General features: G+C 38.7%; 1 protein-coding gene across 1 annotated transcript in view; it reads left to right on the top strand.

Annotated features, from left to right (window-relative positions):
- Positions 1-2,454: 2,454 nt before the first annotated feature.
- The window catches only part of si:dkey-71h2.2 (low density lipoprotein receptor adapter protein 1), a 53,292-nt gene continuing 39,841 nt past the window's right edge, over positions 2,455-15,905 (top strand). The window contains exon 1 of the mRNA XM_062437809.1: positions 2,455-2,539. Coding sequence (XP_062293793.1) covers positions 2,455-2,539 — 85 coding nt within the window. The remainder of the gene's footprint in view (positions 2,540-15,905) is intronic.

The following is a 15,905-nucleotide window of genomic DNA, read 5'->3' as shown; positions in this document are numbered from 1 at the left end:
GACAGGATAGCATCCATTGCTGAATCTTAAACTGAAGTGATTGAGAGCATGTTAGTGGACTAGTTCAGTGGGGTTTATTTTCTATGTTGTTCTTTCTGAAAGAGACTACATACTCCCCCTCTATTAGGAATCTATTTCATTAAGCGCTCTCTTCATCTAACTGTACTCTTTAACTTCTTTTAGTGACCTCACACGCCTCCTCCCTCTCCCTTTACAAATAAAGAGACCCCCCCCACACACACACACAAGCATGAGTTGTTTAAAGGGGGATTACGAATTTAACATGCAGTTGTCTTATCATATGCAGCAAAGACAGTCGGGGGATTTTTTTTCTACCTTTAAAGAATATCTCCAGTATTTTAAGATGCAGTGTTCACACCTGAATTGGGCGACCTTAAAACAGACGACGCATGCTGCACTGTTCAATTACTCTTTTGTGAAAGATGCCAAGGTAAAAATGCTGAAATGACACCTGGAAGCTGTTCAAGCCTACGACTGTTGTTCTCTATCGGAGTCAAAGGTGCTCTGTGACATTGTGGCAGTGATGACTGGAGGGCTTATACAGTAAATTCCTTAAATTAATTGCTAGTCTCAGATCCACAGTCTTCCATGGGAGCAGATAGAGGGGCATTTTCACTTTTGCCTCCTTGTAGTGCAGCTTTCAGCCTACACAAGGTTATTTTCTCTAAAACTGGGGAGGGAGACGTTGCTTTAGTTTGTAAAAATGCTAATTTTAATGCAGTCATTTACCACAGCAACATGGCAGCAACACTGCAGACTTTTTCTAAAAGTCTCAACTTCAAAAATACCTGCATGATGATTCTGCTACTCACTGTGTATCCAGGAGAACACACATATGCCCACACACACAGCAGTCGGTGTAATTGCAGTAGTGTGTGCTGCTGAGAGCATTAAATATATAAACTAAAGACCCTCTCAGATGATCACAGAGCACCAAAATGACAACAGCAGCATGCCACCTCAGGCTAAAGTGTAATAACCCCCTTCTAGATGATTAATGAGAAATACATGACTATACGCGCACTGCTTAGCTTCCTGAGTGTGAAATACTGGCAAGAAATGAGACGTGACATGATAACCTGTGCTGGGTTTTGCAGAGAAATGAAATAAAGATTTCACCATGAAGGACGAAAACACAGTGCATGTGTGTATCTGTCGGAAACTGATTTTTCTTCAGTAAGTAGAGTTGGAGAGGTTAATATTTCCCAATATTGTACATGTGTGCATTGTTTTTATTGTTGTTGTTTTTTTTGGAAAACAAAACTTCCTTGTCTGAACTGGGATTAAGTTAAACTCTTCAGTTCTTTTTTTCAGGGTTTTTTTTTGTCTCAAGAAGCAAAATGATCCAGTAATTCATGAGAAGAAGAGAAAAATAATGATTAGAGGAAAGTCTGAAAGGATAAATAGACATTTTTTTTGGCTGAGATGTATTCTCATCTCTGATTTACTCTCATAATCATTCTCTGTTTTCCTCTTATATTCATCCTATGCAATTTGTGAGGGTCTAACATTACCAGACCACCAGGACATCCTTTTGTTTTTAATTGATGAAATAATTAATTAGATATTTAAATAATTGATAGTTAATTTTGTTAAGGAAACATACTGCTACTAGATAATACCCTAAAATATCCCATGCTTACAGTCTGTGCAGTGAGTGAAGACTGTAATAACTAGTTGTAAACAGTAGAGGGCGCCAAAATACAGAAAATGCAAAACCATTTACTTGAAAATTATACATGCTTTTTTTCCCACTTTCCCAAGCGTTTTGTGATTTGTTAAGTCATAGTTTGAATATATAAAACAATGAGATCCAACCTGGAAACAACAGGGACTGCTGGGAGAAAAACTGCATTTATGAAGCTTAGAACTTCAATCACAGTATTATCATCTAAATTCAATTACAACAACAATAAAAAATGAATGTTTCTGATGCCGGCTGAAATATTAATACTATAATTAAAGGAATAATAAACCTCTTTAAGAACAAAACTATAGAGAAGCCACCAGATATCAAGAAACCACAGAAAATCCTCTGAAACAAAAAAGTGCAATTGTAAGCTCCTTAGACATAAACTCATTAGTGAGTGTAAGTCCTTTACACAGCAATAATGCTGTAATGATTTCTCATTAAGGTCGCTCCAACAAAACTGGATCACTTCGGAAGAAGCTTCGCAGCCCATCAAGGTTAGAAGGACACGCCCTTAACTTTGGGAACGGTGCAGTGTGTGCATGTGTTTGCCCTCAACTGTTCACCAGGCTCCAGAGGGAGAGATTCAGGGTGGGAACTTGGATCAGTCAGCTCTCTCTTCGCCTTTTCTCCTCTAACGCATCCGCCGTCGGTCGCACCCTGCTGTTGTTTTGTTTTACTTCCCTGTGGTCAGGAGACTGGGGGAATCCACCTGCCGGAGAGGAGAACAGACACACCTCGGGATGGATGCCCTGAAATCCGCCGGCAGAGCCATCATTAAGAGCCCCGGAGTTCCGCGGCACACATGGGGAACTTCCAAGCACGAAAGTGAGTGAGACACTGCGTGTGTGGGTTTGCAAATGTTTGTACAAATGTTTTTTCTTTTGCAGTAAATTGCAGTAAAATCTGTCAGAGAGAGAAAGGAGGGCGATATGTGCCTCTGGCTGTTAGTAGGCTAGTGGACGGCTGTGTTTTATTACTGGGAGCTTTTGTTTGTCCTGCTGCCATATGTAGCTGAGCTGGATATACGGTAGTGTGCAAACCTGTACGATTACGAGCTGCTTTATTGTGTCGTTAAGTCTCTATGGTTTATATGGTTTCACTTCATTCAGACTGATCTAGGTCCTGCTGCCAATGCTTCACCAAAACTCCTATCAGTTAAATTTAAGAATTAGAGCTGGGACTGAAAATCAGTCGATTGAGTCCACAAAACATTAACTTGGAACCATTTTTATAATCGATTAATCTTTTGAGTTGTTTTAACCGAGCAAAAAGGCCAAATATTTGCTGATTCCAGCTGCTCAAATGTGAGAATTGTCTTTTAAGATGAACCTTATTTTCTGAACTTGCATTTTTCACATTTCAAGTGTTAATGGATTAATTAGAAAATATTGGATAGTTTAATTGATAAAGAATCTAACCATCAGATGCAGCACTACCAATGATTACCGGTTTGTACAAACAGATACAAGTTCAAGCTGAAATATTGTCACATGCAATTATTTTATTTTACAATTTAAACTGAAAACCTGGAGGATTATATTTGGGGCCTCATTGGGACTTCACTTCTATCTCACACAAACATGATTTATCACAATAAATCGATTAATCTGTAGTTTATTTTCTTGATTAACCGTTAGTTGTTTGGTCTGTGATTTGTCAGAAAATGGTCAAATGTCTTGTTCTGACCAACAGTCCTCAACCTGACAAATATTCAGTTTACTGTCACAGAGGTCTAAAGAATCCAGAAAATATTAACAGAGAGACGCCGAGAAGCTGGCATCAGAAAATAGTTTATGATTAATTTTCTTTCAATTGACTTATCAATTAATCGACTAATCGTTGCAGCTTTACTATGAAAATGCATTTATTGCCGTTTATTAAAGAAAACTTTATATCTTTAGGGTGTTTTTACAAATACATCATAAACACCATTCAGCGACCCTGACTGGATATACTCTAATATTTTCTATGAGTTTTTACCAGGAGGAAAAGAGCCATGCCTCTTGTTTTTATTCAGAAAATATTGTGCCAAATCTTCAACATTGCTCCCGGCCCACTACAGTGTGAAGTACTGTACATCAGTGACTACTGATTGAAGGGTCAGGGCAACAAACGTTCCTCACAGCGTCAGTGACAGGCAGAGAGTGAGGAGCTGTTTTGCTGCCTGCGGCTGTGCTGTCTCACCGATGTGTGAAGTGTTTGTCTTGAATGCCTCTTCCCTGCAGATATGTTGTCTTCAAGCTCTTCACTGCCACGAATGCTACTGTAGAACGCTGCTTTTGCGTGGTCCTGAATTCCTGCTTCGTGAATAAGCAGCTACCCATGCCAGCTTTTATTAAACATGACTGATTAATTTTGCAGCCTGCAAGATGTGCTCAGTTTCTACATGCTTTCAAGGAAATGTTCTACATAAATTAATATTGAGCGTATGTGTATGGGATTTAAAGTTTTCTCATTGGGTTATGGCTATGAGGACTCTTTGTGATGGCTTTGGATGCATAATGTTTCATAGTTTAAACCTGAGATATCAAAGTGAAATGACAGGTTGTAATAAAATGTTGTTGGATGTCGTTGATTTTTGTGCAAACAATGACGGATAGGATTTGGTATTATTTTCTTCAACACAGCTAACATCACCTCTTTCTCAACCATTACCATGGAGACTTTTATAATGAGAAAATGTGACAAGCAGGCCAACATCTTGTCATCTTGAAAGACATTGTCTGGGTCACATTGTTAGCAGGAGCCTCCGCATTTGCGCTTTTCTTCTCTCGCTGCTGTTGATGTCAGAGAGAAAAAGAAAGAGAGGGAAGAAAAAACCTGAATGATATTGTCAGAGCAGAATCCAGCTGGATTTGGGCACCTGATAACAGAAGCAGTTTGTGTCTGGGAGCCACCAGAGGAATCAGGCTGTAAAAATGTGAGCACAGCACTCACAAACATAACAGGCAGTCAGGGTGACTGCTGATGTCCAGAAGCTACTTAGCAGGCAATTTGGAGAGAGGACAGCGTCTGCATGCCAGCATGTGGCGATGCGTCAAAGCTGGCTGTCAGAATGCAAATAAGGTGACGGTGCAGCTGCTTGCCACATATTCACACAAATTAGTTGTGATTAAAAAAAAAAAAGTGATGAATTATTTGTGTCCTGTCTGACTGAAGGAAATTGCATATAAAGTGCAGGTGTAAAGTCACTTTTGTTGAAAACTGCAGTTAATGAAAACATAAAGTTAACTGTCAGCTATGCAGAGACATAATGTAATGGATTCACAACACAGAGTGGTACTGGGTCATATGACTGAAAATGAGCTGAAACATCACATGTTAAATATGATATATCAGCACTATAATAGTATTAATTAGGTTTTTGGCTACTACGGAATAGTGGAACAAGCTCTAAACACATTAAAGTTGATATGGTGAACCTGGAGCGACATTAGTATTCATCTGGAGTTATGTTTGTGGCCACCTGATGAATCTAAGACAATATTCACTCTCCTATTAGCTCTGTTTTGGTCACCACCAACAAACATCTGGCTTTTTAGCACCGAATTGCCAGCAGCTAGTCTCTAAATGTGTCTGTTGCCTGTTTGACTTTGGGCAAGCAGCATACTGTGGGCTTATCTGAGATTTTTTTTTTTTGCCAAAACAGCTGTCTGCTGCAGCTGGAAACAGGGTTGATGAGACCAGTGAAACTAAAACGAAACAGTAAAGTTTCAGGCTGTTAAACCAAAACAATGAGCTAATAATGCTTGAACAGTCTGTACAACTGAGGGAAACTACAGACTTGGCAGATAATTCTCTGTGGGTTTGGCATTACATGAGGCCCTTCTCCAAACAGTCATCATCATTTGATCAATTAATTACTTAAAAATATTGATTAGTGCAGCTTTAAATAATTAGTGTCAGTCTCATCATGTTGCACATTGCTTTGTTTTAAATGTTGGAAATTGAGTGACAGTGAGATGAGACAGAAACGCTGTACTTGGTGTTGAATTGCTTTACAGGAGAGCACTCAAAAGCACACAGAGAAAGCTTTTACTAAACATGCTGACATAATTAATTCTGTGACCACCTGAGCTTTCTACCTACATCACCAGAAGGTCAGACTTTACCCTTGAAAACACAGTCCTGTGTTTGGGAACCTCTTTTTGTATCATGCTCCTATATTGACAGTGTGCAAGTCTGACTAATCCATTAGTGCCTGTGGCATCCATGTATTGCAGCCTCCCTCTATATTTGTACAACTCAGGATAGGACACATAGACAGCTGACAAGGTAAAATTTCAGTAATGGCCAGGATGATATTTGCTTTAGTCACGTCTCTTCACAAGAAAACGAAAACATAAAAAGATCTATTTCTGGACATCTTTAAAGCCACTCTTCAGTTCTTTGGCTAGTAGAAAACATGACATGTACAGCACTTCCCCATCGCCTCTCTTAGCTGCACGTTTTCATCTGTTGAGGTCAAAGCCACTGGCAGGATGGAAGAGGACACAGCATGTGCTTGGAGTGCGAGCCATCCCTTTGGATCATGTCACACTGAAGCGGAAAGGACCTTTCTGTATCTCAGAAGTCACACACACTTTCCCTTGGCACCAAGGACATCCATTCTGTACAGTCTGCATCAGTTTAAAACCATATAGCCACAGGACAGACTTGAATTCAGTCCAGTAAAATTGTGTCTTTGGGTTTAGCATTGTTTTTAGTCCAACAGTGCTTACACTAGTAGTGCTGTAAATATATGTTTGTTCTGCTGCACAGCATTTAATAACAGAACATTACTTTCATTTAGTTGTTGAGTACAAATCTCAAGTGTGCTTCAGTTAGATTCTCATGCTTTATTGCTTTGAGAAATATGCCAGAATATGCAATTTGTATTGCTGTGCTTTGCAGTACAGAGTGGAGCTTGATCTGAAATTAGTAGACTCAACAGTCATTAGGTTCGACTGGACGAGAACTCTGGCAGCGAATACAGCCTGCGGTTCTAATAAAACTGATAGGGGCCTGACTGAATGACATGCGGGAGGCAGTGGTGTCAGTTAGCCTTGCCCCTCAAGAAGCAATTATCTCTCTGTGGCTCGTTAAGACTCGGGAATTGTGAGTCAGGGAGGCGCCAGGAGGAGGAAGAGCAGAAGCGATGGGGGAGAATGGTGGGAATGCATAGGATAATGATGTAGGGAGTGTGTGAAAGAGAGATGAAGGGATGGATGTGCTTTGAAAATGATAAGATGAGCACATGATAATTGGGGAGCATTTGGATTTGAGTTATGCAGAATAGAGTACTGAATACAGACAAATGCCGGGAAGCCTATTTTATTTCACCCAAATTACAAACAAAAAGAAATCTCACTTACATCTATTGATATCTAGTCATGCAAAGAGCTTTTTTTTATCTGCACAGGTTGTATGATATGTATTTCTGAGATTTCTGCCTCCACCCTTATGCAACAGTGGGTGAATTGGATTTTGTGCTGTTTGTGGTGATTAAAGCACTGAAAAATGTGCAGTTAAATAATCAGTAACTTTGTGTTTCCAGAAAAGATTAGGTTGACAGTTCCAGGTTGACTCTAAATACTGCTGTGAAAAAACTACAGCAATGGTGCAGTGACAAAAGCTGGTGCTTTCAGTGGTTTACAGAAAAGGTTGGATTAGCATATAGTACATGACCTTTTACAGCAGTGCCCTGAATGTAACAAGAACAGACATCAATATAACAGAATAAACAAAAAACAGTTATTGTCAGATTCTATGAAGATAAAGGCACAATGTGATGCCTAAAACAGATATTAAATCCTATAAATCTAAGGTCTTTGTTGTTTTTGTGCTGTTGTGGTTCAGTGTTTATATTAAACACTAAAGAAGAACTTTCAGTTAATACATCTTGAACACACAGGGGTCCATATAGTCATTTAGTAGACCAGTTAAATCAGTGTGTGCTCTTAGCTGAGCTCCTGTATATCAGACAATGATTCAACTGAGCAGATTTCCCTCCTATACACTGCATAATTCATGCTCACACACTCATCAGTATCACTGGTCGCAGACTGACAATAGATGAGATGATAAAGACTGCTAATGACTTTTCATGCTGTGTGCTTTGAGGATGGTGATGTTTCTAACAAATTTCTTTACCGTTGCCAAAGTTGTAAGGTATTGCTTGCATGGCATTAATGAATTTAAGTTATTTCAACCCGTCATATATCCACCCGAGCTCTTTTAATTCTTGACCCAATAACCTCACAGTAATTTCTGTATTCTTCTTTACACTTAATACGTTTTCTTTCCCCTTGTTTGCTTAATAACCGTAACCTTTTCCTATTCAGCTAATGTCAATTTTTGCAAAATGACTCAGTGAACATGATGTTCAAATACAACTTTGTTCAGCTGCATGAATAATAAGTGAGAGGATTTTTGTGAGTACCTTTTGACTCTTTTCACTTTGGTCAAAGGAGAACTACACGAGCTAAATCCCCTCAACAGTCTGATTAGTTGGATTATTGTCAAAAGCATGGCTACCTCAGTGACAGCTCTGCACAGACTTTATTTTTGTTTCCCTCTTACACAACTCTTCTTTTTTCATTTAGCCTCATTGCTGTGGAACTTTTCAAGGACTATTTAATTAATGAAATATTATCCTTGTATTCTTTGCTGACCAAACTGCCTGTTGTGTGAGACATCTGCATTTAGTCTGCATTTGTATTTCTTCCCGGTCAGTGGCCTTCTGGAAGTTTCTTATACAACAGATTATATTTAGTGTTGGAAAAAAAAGCAAGCCTGTCTGTGTGGCTCTCTTCTCTTTTCCATCATCCTGCTGTTAATCCAGTTCAGGTTAAAAAGGTGTTCTTTTGGGTAGTATTTTATGGATTTAGGATGTTGTAAAACCAAGCACGTTTGGAGCAAGTTTAATGAAACCCTGCAGCTTTTCTTTACCGTTGTTTGTTTGGGCAGGTGAGAACAACGCTACTCAACTTCACACTGTGTTGACAAGTGCTTCACCACACTAAATGCCTGTCTTGTCACACTTGTCGTCATGTGATTTACTGTAATCCTGTGGTTGCTGCGGGTATTTTGAAATTGAACAAAGCCCCATTCTTCTCCTTTCGTGGGTCTGGGTTTAATCAAAGCTTAGTGGGAGCCCATCTGTCCTTTATTCCACAACTATCATTTCTGTATTAATGCCTTAAAATCCCAACTGTGCCATGGAGATTCACCTTAATTCTTCTTTGTGGTTTAAGGATAACAGCAGACGTTTTACTTGAAGATACATTGAACAGTGGGTGTATTATCACTCTCTGCAATCAAATCCAACTTGGAGTTTGTGTGATGACCCTGGAGTAAGGATGTGTGAAAGATCTACTGTAACAAGATGCTGCATTTATGTATCAATAGATTTTGTTGAATCTTTAAAAATTGTTTTTTTGTTGTTGTTGTTGTTGTTGTTTTGATTTTCATAAAGAAGGTTTATTGCATTTCTTATCCAGTGTGGAAGTGTTTCCTAACTTTTGCCAGTAGACATACTTGGGATTTGTGGTGTTCATGTAACACAGTTTTGTAAGGCTGCAAGAATCAATAGGAAACTTGAAATTTCCCTGCAGGGAACAGCAATTTAATTCTGTATTGATTTTCTTGTATCTTTGGATGAAAATGATCCTCCTCTTATTCAACATGCGCATAGCAATGTCCAATTTTTCATGATGGTGGTGTGATATTTTTTTCCACACTTTCCTCACATGCCTATCTCATTTGAAGCTGTGAGTATATTTTCTTCATTGTTGCACTCTGCAAATATTGATTTTAAAGCCTTGGATTCATGTTATTAAAAACTGCTCCACATCATATTCTATATTGATTTTCTTTCTGAGGCTCTTGAGAGCTGTGTTATGGCAAGTGTATGATATTTTCTTGTGGCCTACAGTATATACTGTGTGTTGTAAATGTTTATGTTTGGTAACTTGTATGTTCTTTCAAAGCATAGGTAAGCCTTCTTTCCTTCTGAGCCAAGTTAAACAATGATAAGCTAGAGGGCATCTTTCAAATGCACGCCTGGTTTCTTCTTTCAGCTCCATAAAGTCTAAAATGGATAATCTAACCACACTTTTAGTGTCTTATAGAGCTCATTATTATTGTACTGCTGAACCGTCTCTCTGGAGTGTTTTTAACACCAACAATGTTTCCCGGCCTGAAGTGAAGTGAATTATGCAACACAGGGAAACTGAGAGACCCTGTCTTGGGAGGCTGCTCGTTCACACTACTGCAGCAACACACGCACATCCACCTTTCTGTTTAGTGTTTACAGTGAAGTCCTAACATCCATCAATTGTTATTCTGTATGTGTATGTGTATGTGTATGTGTGTATGTTTGAGAGAGGGATTAAGTACTGCAGATGTGTTGTGATGTTGTGTGCGTGTGTTTTTGCATGCCTTTGTTTATCAGCTGAACCTGCTCCTCCACTGGAGAGCAAAATCCCATCTTGGAAAAATTCATACTTCACTCACCATTTCTAACACATCATGTCCCTATCTGAGCTTAGCATCAACAGCCAAGGAATCCGCTCCTAAAAATAACTTTATAAAGTCAAGTGAAAATAGAGAACTTCTGGTGCTGTGTGCACTATAGAAACACAGTGTGCATGCTGTCATAATTGAGACAAACTTTTTTAAATCTTTTAATCTTCTAATCATCTTGATATTAATTATGCAGAAAGCTGATGATATGCTGCTCAATCTGCTGGTAGAAAAATGCAAGAAAATTAAATTGCTGCTGCTCTTTAGTTCTCTTGATTAAGTTAGAATTCGTTTTGTTTTCATCCATTATCTATTGGGGGTTTTTTTAACATAAAAATGATTTTAGGTGCCCAACAAAGTTGACGAAGGTCATGCTGTGTACACAGGGCCCTAATTTTGTGGGAGATGTTGGGGACCCGTCACTTTCACAGGATATGAAATGATCTATATCGGGATATGAGATTTTGGTCATATCGCCCATCCCTTAATATAAATGTTGATTGGCTCATCTGAGTTGGTATTATAGTGCACATATGAAGACTTTTTTTTATCCTGGGTATCACTTTTCAGCAACAGAGGATACCCTATCTTATTGCTGGAGGCCACTGGGGAAAAACCATAACCTATTTTGGATTTTGGATTTCCAGGTTAAAAAATAAATGAATCTATGTATTTATTTGTATTTTACTAAAAGTACACTAGAATTAAACATTAATCTAACATAACGCAGCGAAGCACAGTTCTCTTTGTGCTAAAAATGGCAGTATAACATTATCATGAAGTATCAGGTCTCTGTCAATAAAAAAGAAAGATGAAGTAGGATTAGTGTGTAATATCCAACCAATTCATGTGATATTTCTAATTTAACCACGGTGCAGATATTCATGTCCCCCTTCAGGGTGAAAAAAAAAGTGTTGATCTTTTAACTTTTTGACACTACCAGATGTTTGTGTTTTGTGCTAAGTAGCAAGAATTAGCATGCCCACATGGTAACATCTATGATGGTGAAAAGGGTCTTGATATACCCTTAGCTCTGTCCTTGTGAGAGTGTTAGCATGCTGACGATAGCATTAAGCCCAAAGCACTACTTTGCCTAAGTAACCTCTACCATGCCTGTAGACTCTATTTTGCTATATAACTCTTATGCAATAAACAATTTTGTTATAATATGTAATTTGCTAGATTAATATTAATGCATTTGAATACCATAAGTCATATTCACTTTCTTTGTCTTTGGTAAAAAATTGAATTCTCCTCACTTTTGAAACCAAACCTGTCCTTCAGCCTCGGGTGGCGAGATCCAGCCTGGGATAAATGGGCAAAAATACCTCACAAAATATGATTAGTTTCAATGCTGCATTTTTAAACTGTACAGCATACAATAGCTTCTTCAAGCACTCTTATTGATTACCCATTTGATATCCTGATACTCCAGAGGCATGGGACCTGAGAAGCTGAGGTATCTGTCACGAGCATCCATCACTCAGCTGGAAGGGTTTAAAGTGCATTAGAGGGGATTCCTGTGGGAAGCCCTCATCTATTAAAGGGGCACAGAGATACACTGTCTCAAATGAGATCAACAGCTCTCAGGGTGACTTGGTTTGCTTTCGTGTGATAATGGATGGCAAAGCTAATGATTGCTCAAGCAAAGTGTTGTTTTCCTTGAACTCAGCTTGAGGTGGGGATTGGAAACCTGGGGATTCAGGTTTATTTTTTTCCTTGGATTTACCCTTGAAAACAAAAACAGAATATTAAATATAAACCTATTATTTCATGAATTGATTTCTTTTGAGAGGGCTATTTATAGTTGATGAAGATGTTGAAACGGGAGCCAACAGACTCCAGGGGGAAAAGATCTGTATCAGCAAAGAGAAAATCATACCCTGTTTGAATTGCTAATGAAAACAATCCTTCCACGGTGCTGAGCGATTATACTTTATGAATAAATAGCTGCAAGGAAAGATTTCAGTATGGAAAGTTAATGTTAATTTATTTAGGCACGATTCTGGAAATGTTTACTTGTCCTTAAGTGAACATAACTGTACCTCCATAATATAGGTTTAGATTGTTTTCCTCATACTTTACTACACTACAAGTACAACAAGCACTACTACATGTTTGGATTTGCCCCTCAGTGGTTCAGTAGGGCTAGAAATTGAAAGCCAGTTCCAGTTAAGAATTTGTTCCAATCCCAATCATATGCCTCTGAGCTTATCAATTCCTTTTATCGATGCCAGAGTGTATTTCTAACAGTTGCGCATTACATAACAATGACGTCAAACCCATGCATCTACACACTGAAGCGAGACACTAAAAAAACACACCCAGGATAACCAAGAACAACCTGGTGCTGACCCGGTACTGTGACCGTGCCTGGTTGAAGGGAGACCCTGTTCTGCCAGTCTGGGGCTGGAGCTGACAGAACTAACTAACAGACAGCGGACCATCAAGTGTTACTTACACTGCAGTGCAGTAATACTGATTAAAACAGTGCCTTCTTAGGAGAATAACTTGCTGCAGCCTGCTGCGACATACATGCCTTTTTTCTACTCTGTTTCCACATTGTGTTCAGACTTAGAGATAATAAAACAGTTGGTTGATGCTGAAAACATGCATAGACCTACTTTTTTCCACACAGAAAACTGAAGGAATCGAAAGAAAATAAATGAAATGGGCTGATGAGCAGATAATGGCATTGGTATCAATAAAATCTTAACAATTCCCTATGGTTCAGCCACTAGATTTCATGTTTCTACATATTTAGGAACTGCATTAAAATGTTGAAGTGATACTTGCAGGAAGAAATGCGCACACACAGGTCACTGGGTAGGAAAATGGACCTTGGTGTCTCAGACCAATAAGGAAATCTCAAAAGTGTTAATTTAACAGACAGCAAAAGCTTACATGTCAGGCATAGACAAACAGCGGAGTCCCTCAATAAAACTGATCCAAGGTACTTTCAATGGACATTTACTGTGCAAGTCACCTCCATATTTAATGCCTTTTTGTCAACGATAAACTATAACTGTCAGGAGATCATAAACAATGGGTGTAATGATAAATCTCCCCAGCTGCCATGTTGTGTTTGATTAACAGTGCTTTTTGAGGCAGATAAATGAACATGAACAAATGAGGCTTTACTCGAGCTTTTCTGAAATAATTGATGACACAGAGCACATAAGCATTCTTTTGGTTTCAGATGATCTTTTAAGTTCAAGTTGTCTACTGTTTGATGCTGGGCAGGTAGCGTACAGTGGGGATATTAGAGGGGTTATTTTGCTGAAAATAGCTGTCTGCTGCGGGAGGGATCGAGGTTGATGAGAGTGGTGAAAGTGAACCAAAAGTGTAAAATTGTGGGCTGCAATACAATGAGCCAAAAGATGCTAAACTATGTGATGTATGAACCTGAACGCCACTGCGGAGACCGGTCATAATTCTCATTACGAGAGTGACCCACCTTCACATTTAATCATAAAGATGTTTATTATTGCAGTATTAAGCATTTGAACAATGATGCCTCTGTTTTTCTGGTAAGGACCACCTCAGATACTGTTCTGTATGTCATACAAAGGAAAAGGAATACTTTTCTTGCCTTTCAGGCTTTAAAATAATCAATAAGCAAGAGACAGTTTAAACTGCATTACACAGGAATATTGTTTTCATTCTAAGTTTGAAGGCCTTTTCCTCCTTCCTTGTAAATAAATACATACATGACTGTGCAGGAAATGATAAATGGTGTTAAACTTTGTTAAATTACTTTGTGACTTCATCTTTACTCTCAAGAAGGAATGGTGCTGCAAGCAATTTGAATCTGAATATCATTTGAAACCAGGCAGGTATACACATCAGCACTATTTTGCATCCAGTTCCAGTAATGTTTGAGTTATTCTGGTGCTAACCTTGTCGGATCTTGTTATTGATTCTACACACTGTCCATTCTGCATCCTGGAATTACGCCATGTTGCCTTTTCATAAAAACTCTCTTCTCGTTGTGTGCTTATCTGGCTCCAACCTCCTGCACAGCATCATACCATCCTCACACCACCTGTCACTGTCTACAGAGCAAATATTAACACAATTTTTCACTGTGGGATGCCAGCTATAAATAGAGTACCGGAGCTCAATCAGGAACAGAATTCAAACGTCTGTGTTGACTTTTAATTTGAAGCATGTAATAATGCCTGCCCGCAAAATAACCTCAGCACTAATCCCATTTCACTCCCTGGACACTTCTGAGGACAAAACATGCTACTTATAGCGGAGAAGATAAGACTGTTTTACTGCTAGAAGTGAGAACACTGGGTTGATCCTGGCTAATTAATGATTCACGAGGCCTTTGGAGGACGTTTCCTGATGGGAGGGTTGAGGTCTATGTTTTGCATAATAACTGCAGTCAAAGGCAATTAGCATTCAGGACATTATGAAAAAAATCTGTCATCAAGTTGTGATTTATTTTCGCTTATCATTTTTAATACTTTATCACTTTAATGCTTACAGGCCCACTTATCAGTTGAATGCTGAACTCTTGTAAAAAGGACACAGTGAAATCTGTAGACAGCCCTACATACTGTATGTTCTACTTCCACTTCATGTTATAGTTAAAGAAATGGTTGAACATTTTGGAAAATGCACTTATTTGCCTGCTTGCTGAGAGTTAGATGAGAAGATTTATGCCACTCTTGTATTTTTGGCTGGACCACAAGGACCTACCCCATAAACTCACATTTCTGTCCATCACTGACTCACTAGACTCACTGACTGAGTGATGAAGCCATTGGTGGGCTGAAGCTTGGTAATGCCACATATCCCTCTTTGGTGATTTGCTGCTGGCTCCGATGTCTTTGTAGCATTTTGATATATGATATATAATTCCTTTTAGAAGGTAAATGTTGGTCTCACAGATGAAATCTAACAATTGTAGCTGCCACATTAGTTTGTCTGAATGTAAAGTAAGACTTCATGATTTTACTGGACAGATCAACAACACCACTTTTAGGGCTCTATATGTACATATATCACCACATTTACATATACAAATGTATTAAATGAATAGATGAGTCTATATTACATTTTAAAATTCAGCCACATAACAGTTTGGATCTGTATTATAGCTACATTATGGACTGAATAACATAATGTACTGTATCTCTCTTTCACTGAGTTTATGTTTTGTGAGAAAAAAGTGTCAGTGGAGTTTTGAGATTGTTTTGCCACAGTACAGTCAGGTAGGTGTGTTGAAGCTGAGCTGCTGCTGTTCCAATTGTAGAATGATTGTCCTCCCATCCTCAGAAGTTAGTCCAGAGTCAAACTTGCCAAGTCCAAACATGGGATTCTGGGTGTTGAGAAAGTTCCTCTTTCAAATGCCTGGCACATTTCCTGGGGGTGTTGCCACTTCTTGTATCTGTCATTTCAAATTAATTCAGACACCCTCGAGTTTTATACACAGTCCAGCCACATACTAGGTTTTGACCTAGTCTTGTTACAGTAAATATGCTGGTACAGCCAGCAGGTTAGCTTAAATTAGCACAAAGGCTGGAAACAGCTAGCCTGGCTCTGTCCAAAGGTAAGAGAATCCACCTACCAGCACCACTAAAGCTCACTAATGTACAATTATATCTTGTTTTATTTCATTCACATGGAAACCAAAGTAAAATTGTCAAGTTGTGGATTTACAGGAGGTCATTTG

This window comes from Scomber scombrus, chromosome 17 (assembly GCF_963691925.1).
Source record: "Scomber scombrus chromosome 17, fScoSco1.1, whole genome shotgun sequence".
Classification (NCBI taxonomy): domain Eukaryota; kingdom Metazoa; phylum Chordata; class Actinopteri; order Scombriformes; family Scombridae; genus Scomber; species Scomber scombrus.
Note: the sequence above shows the minus strand (reverse complement) of the source record. Positions and strands in the feature narration are given on the sequence as shown.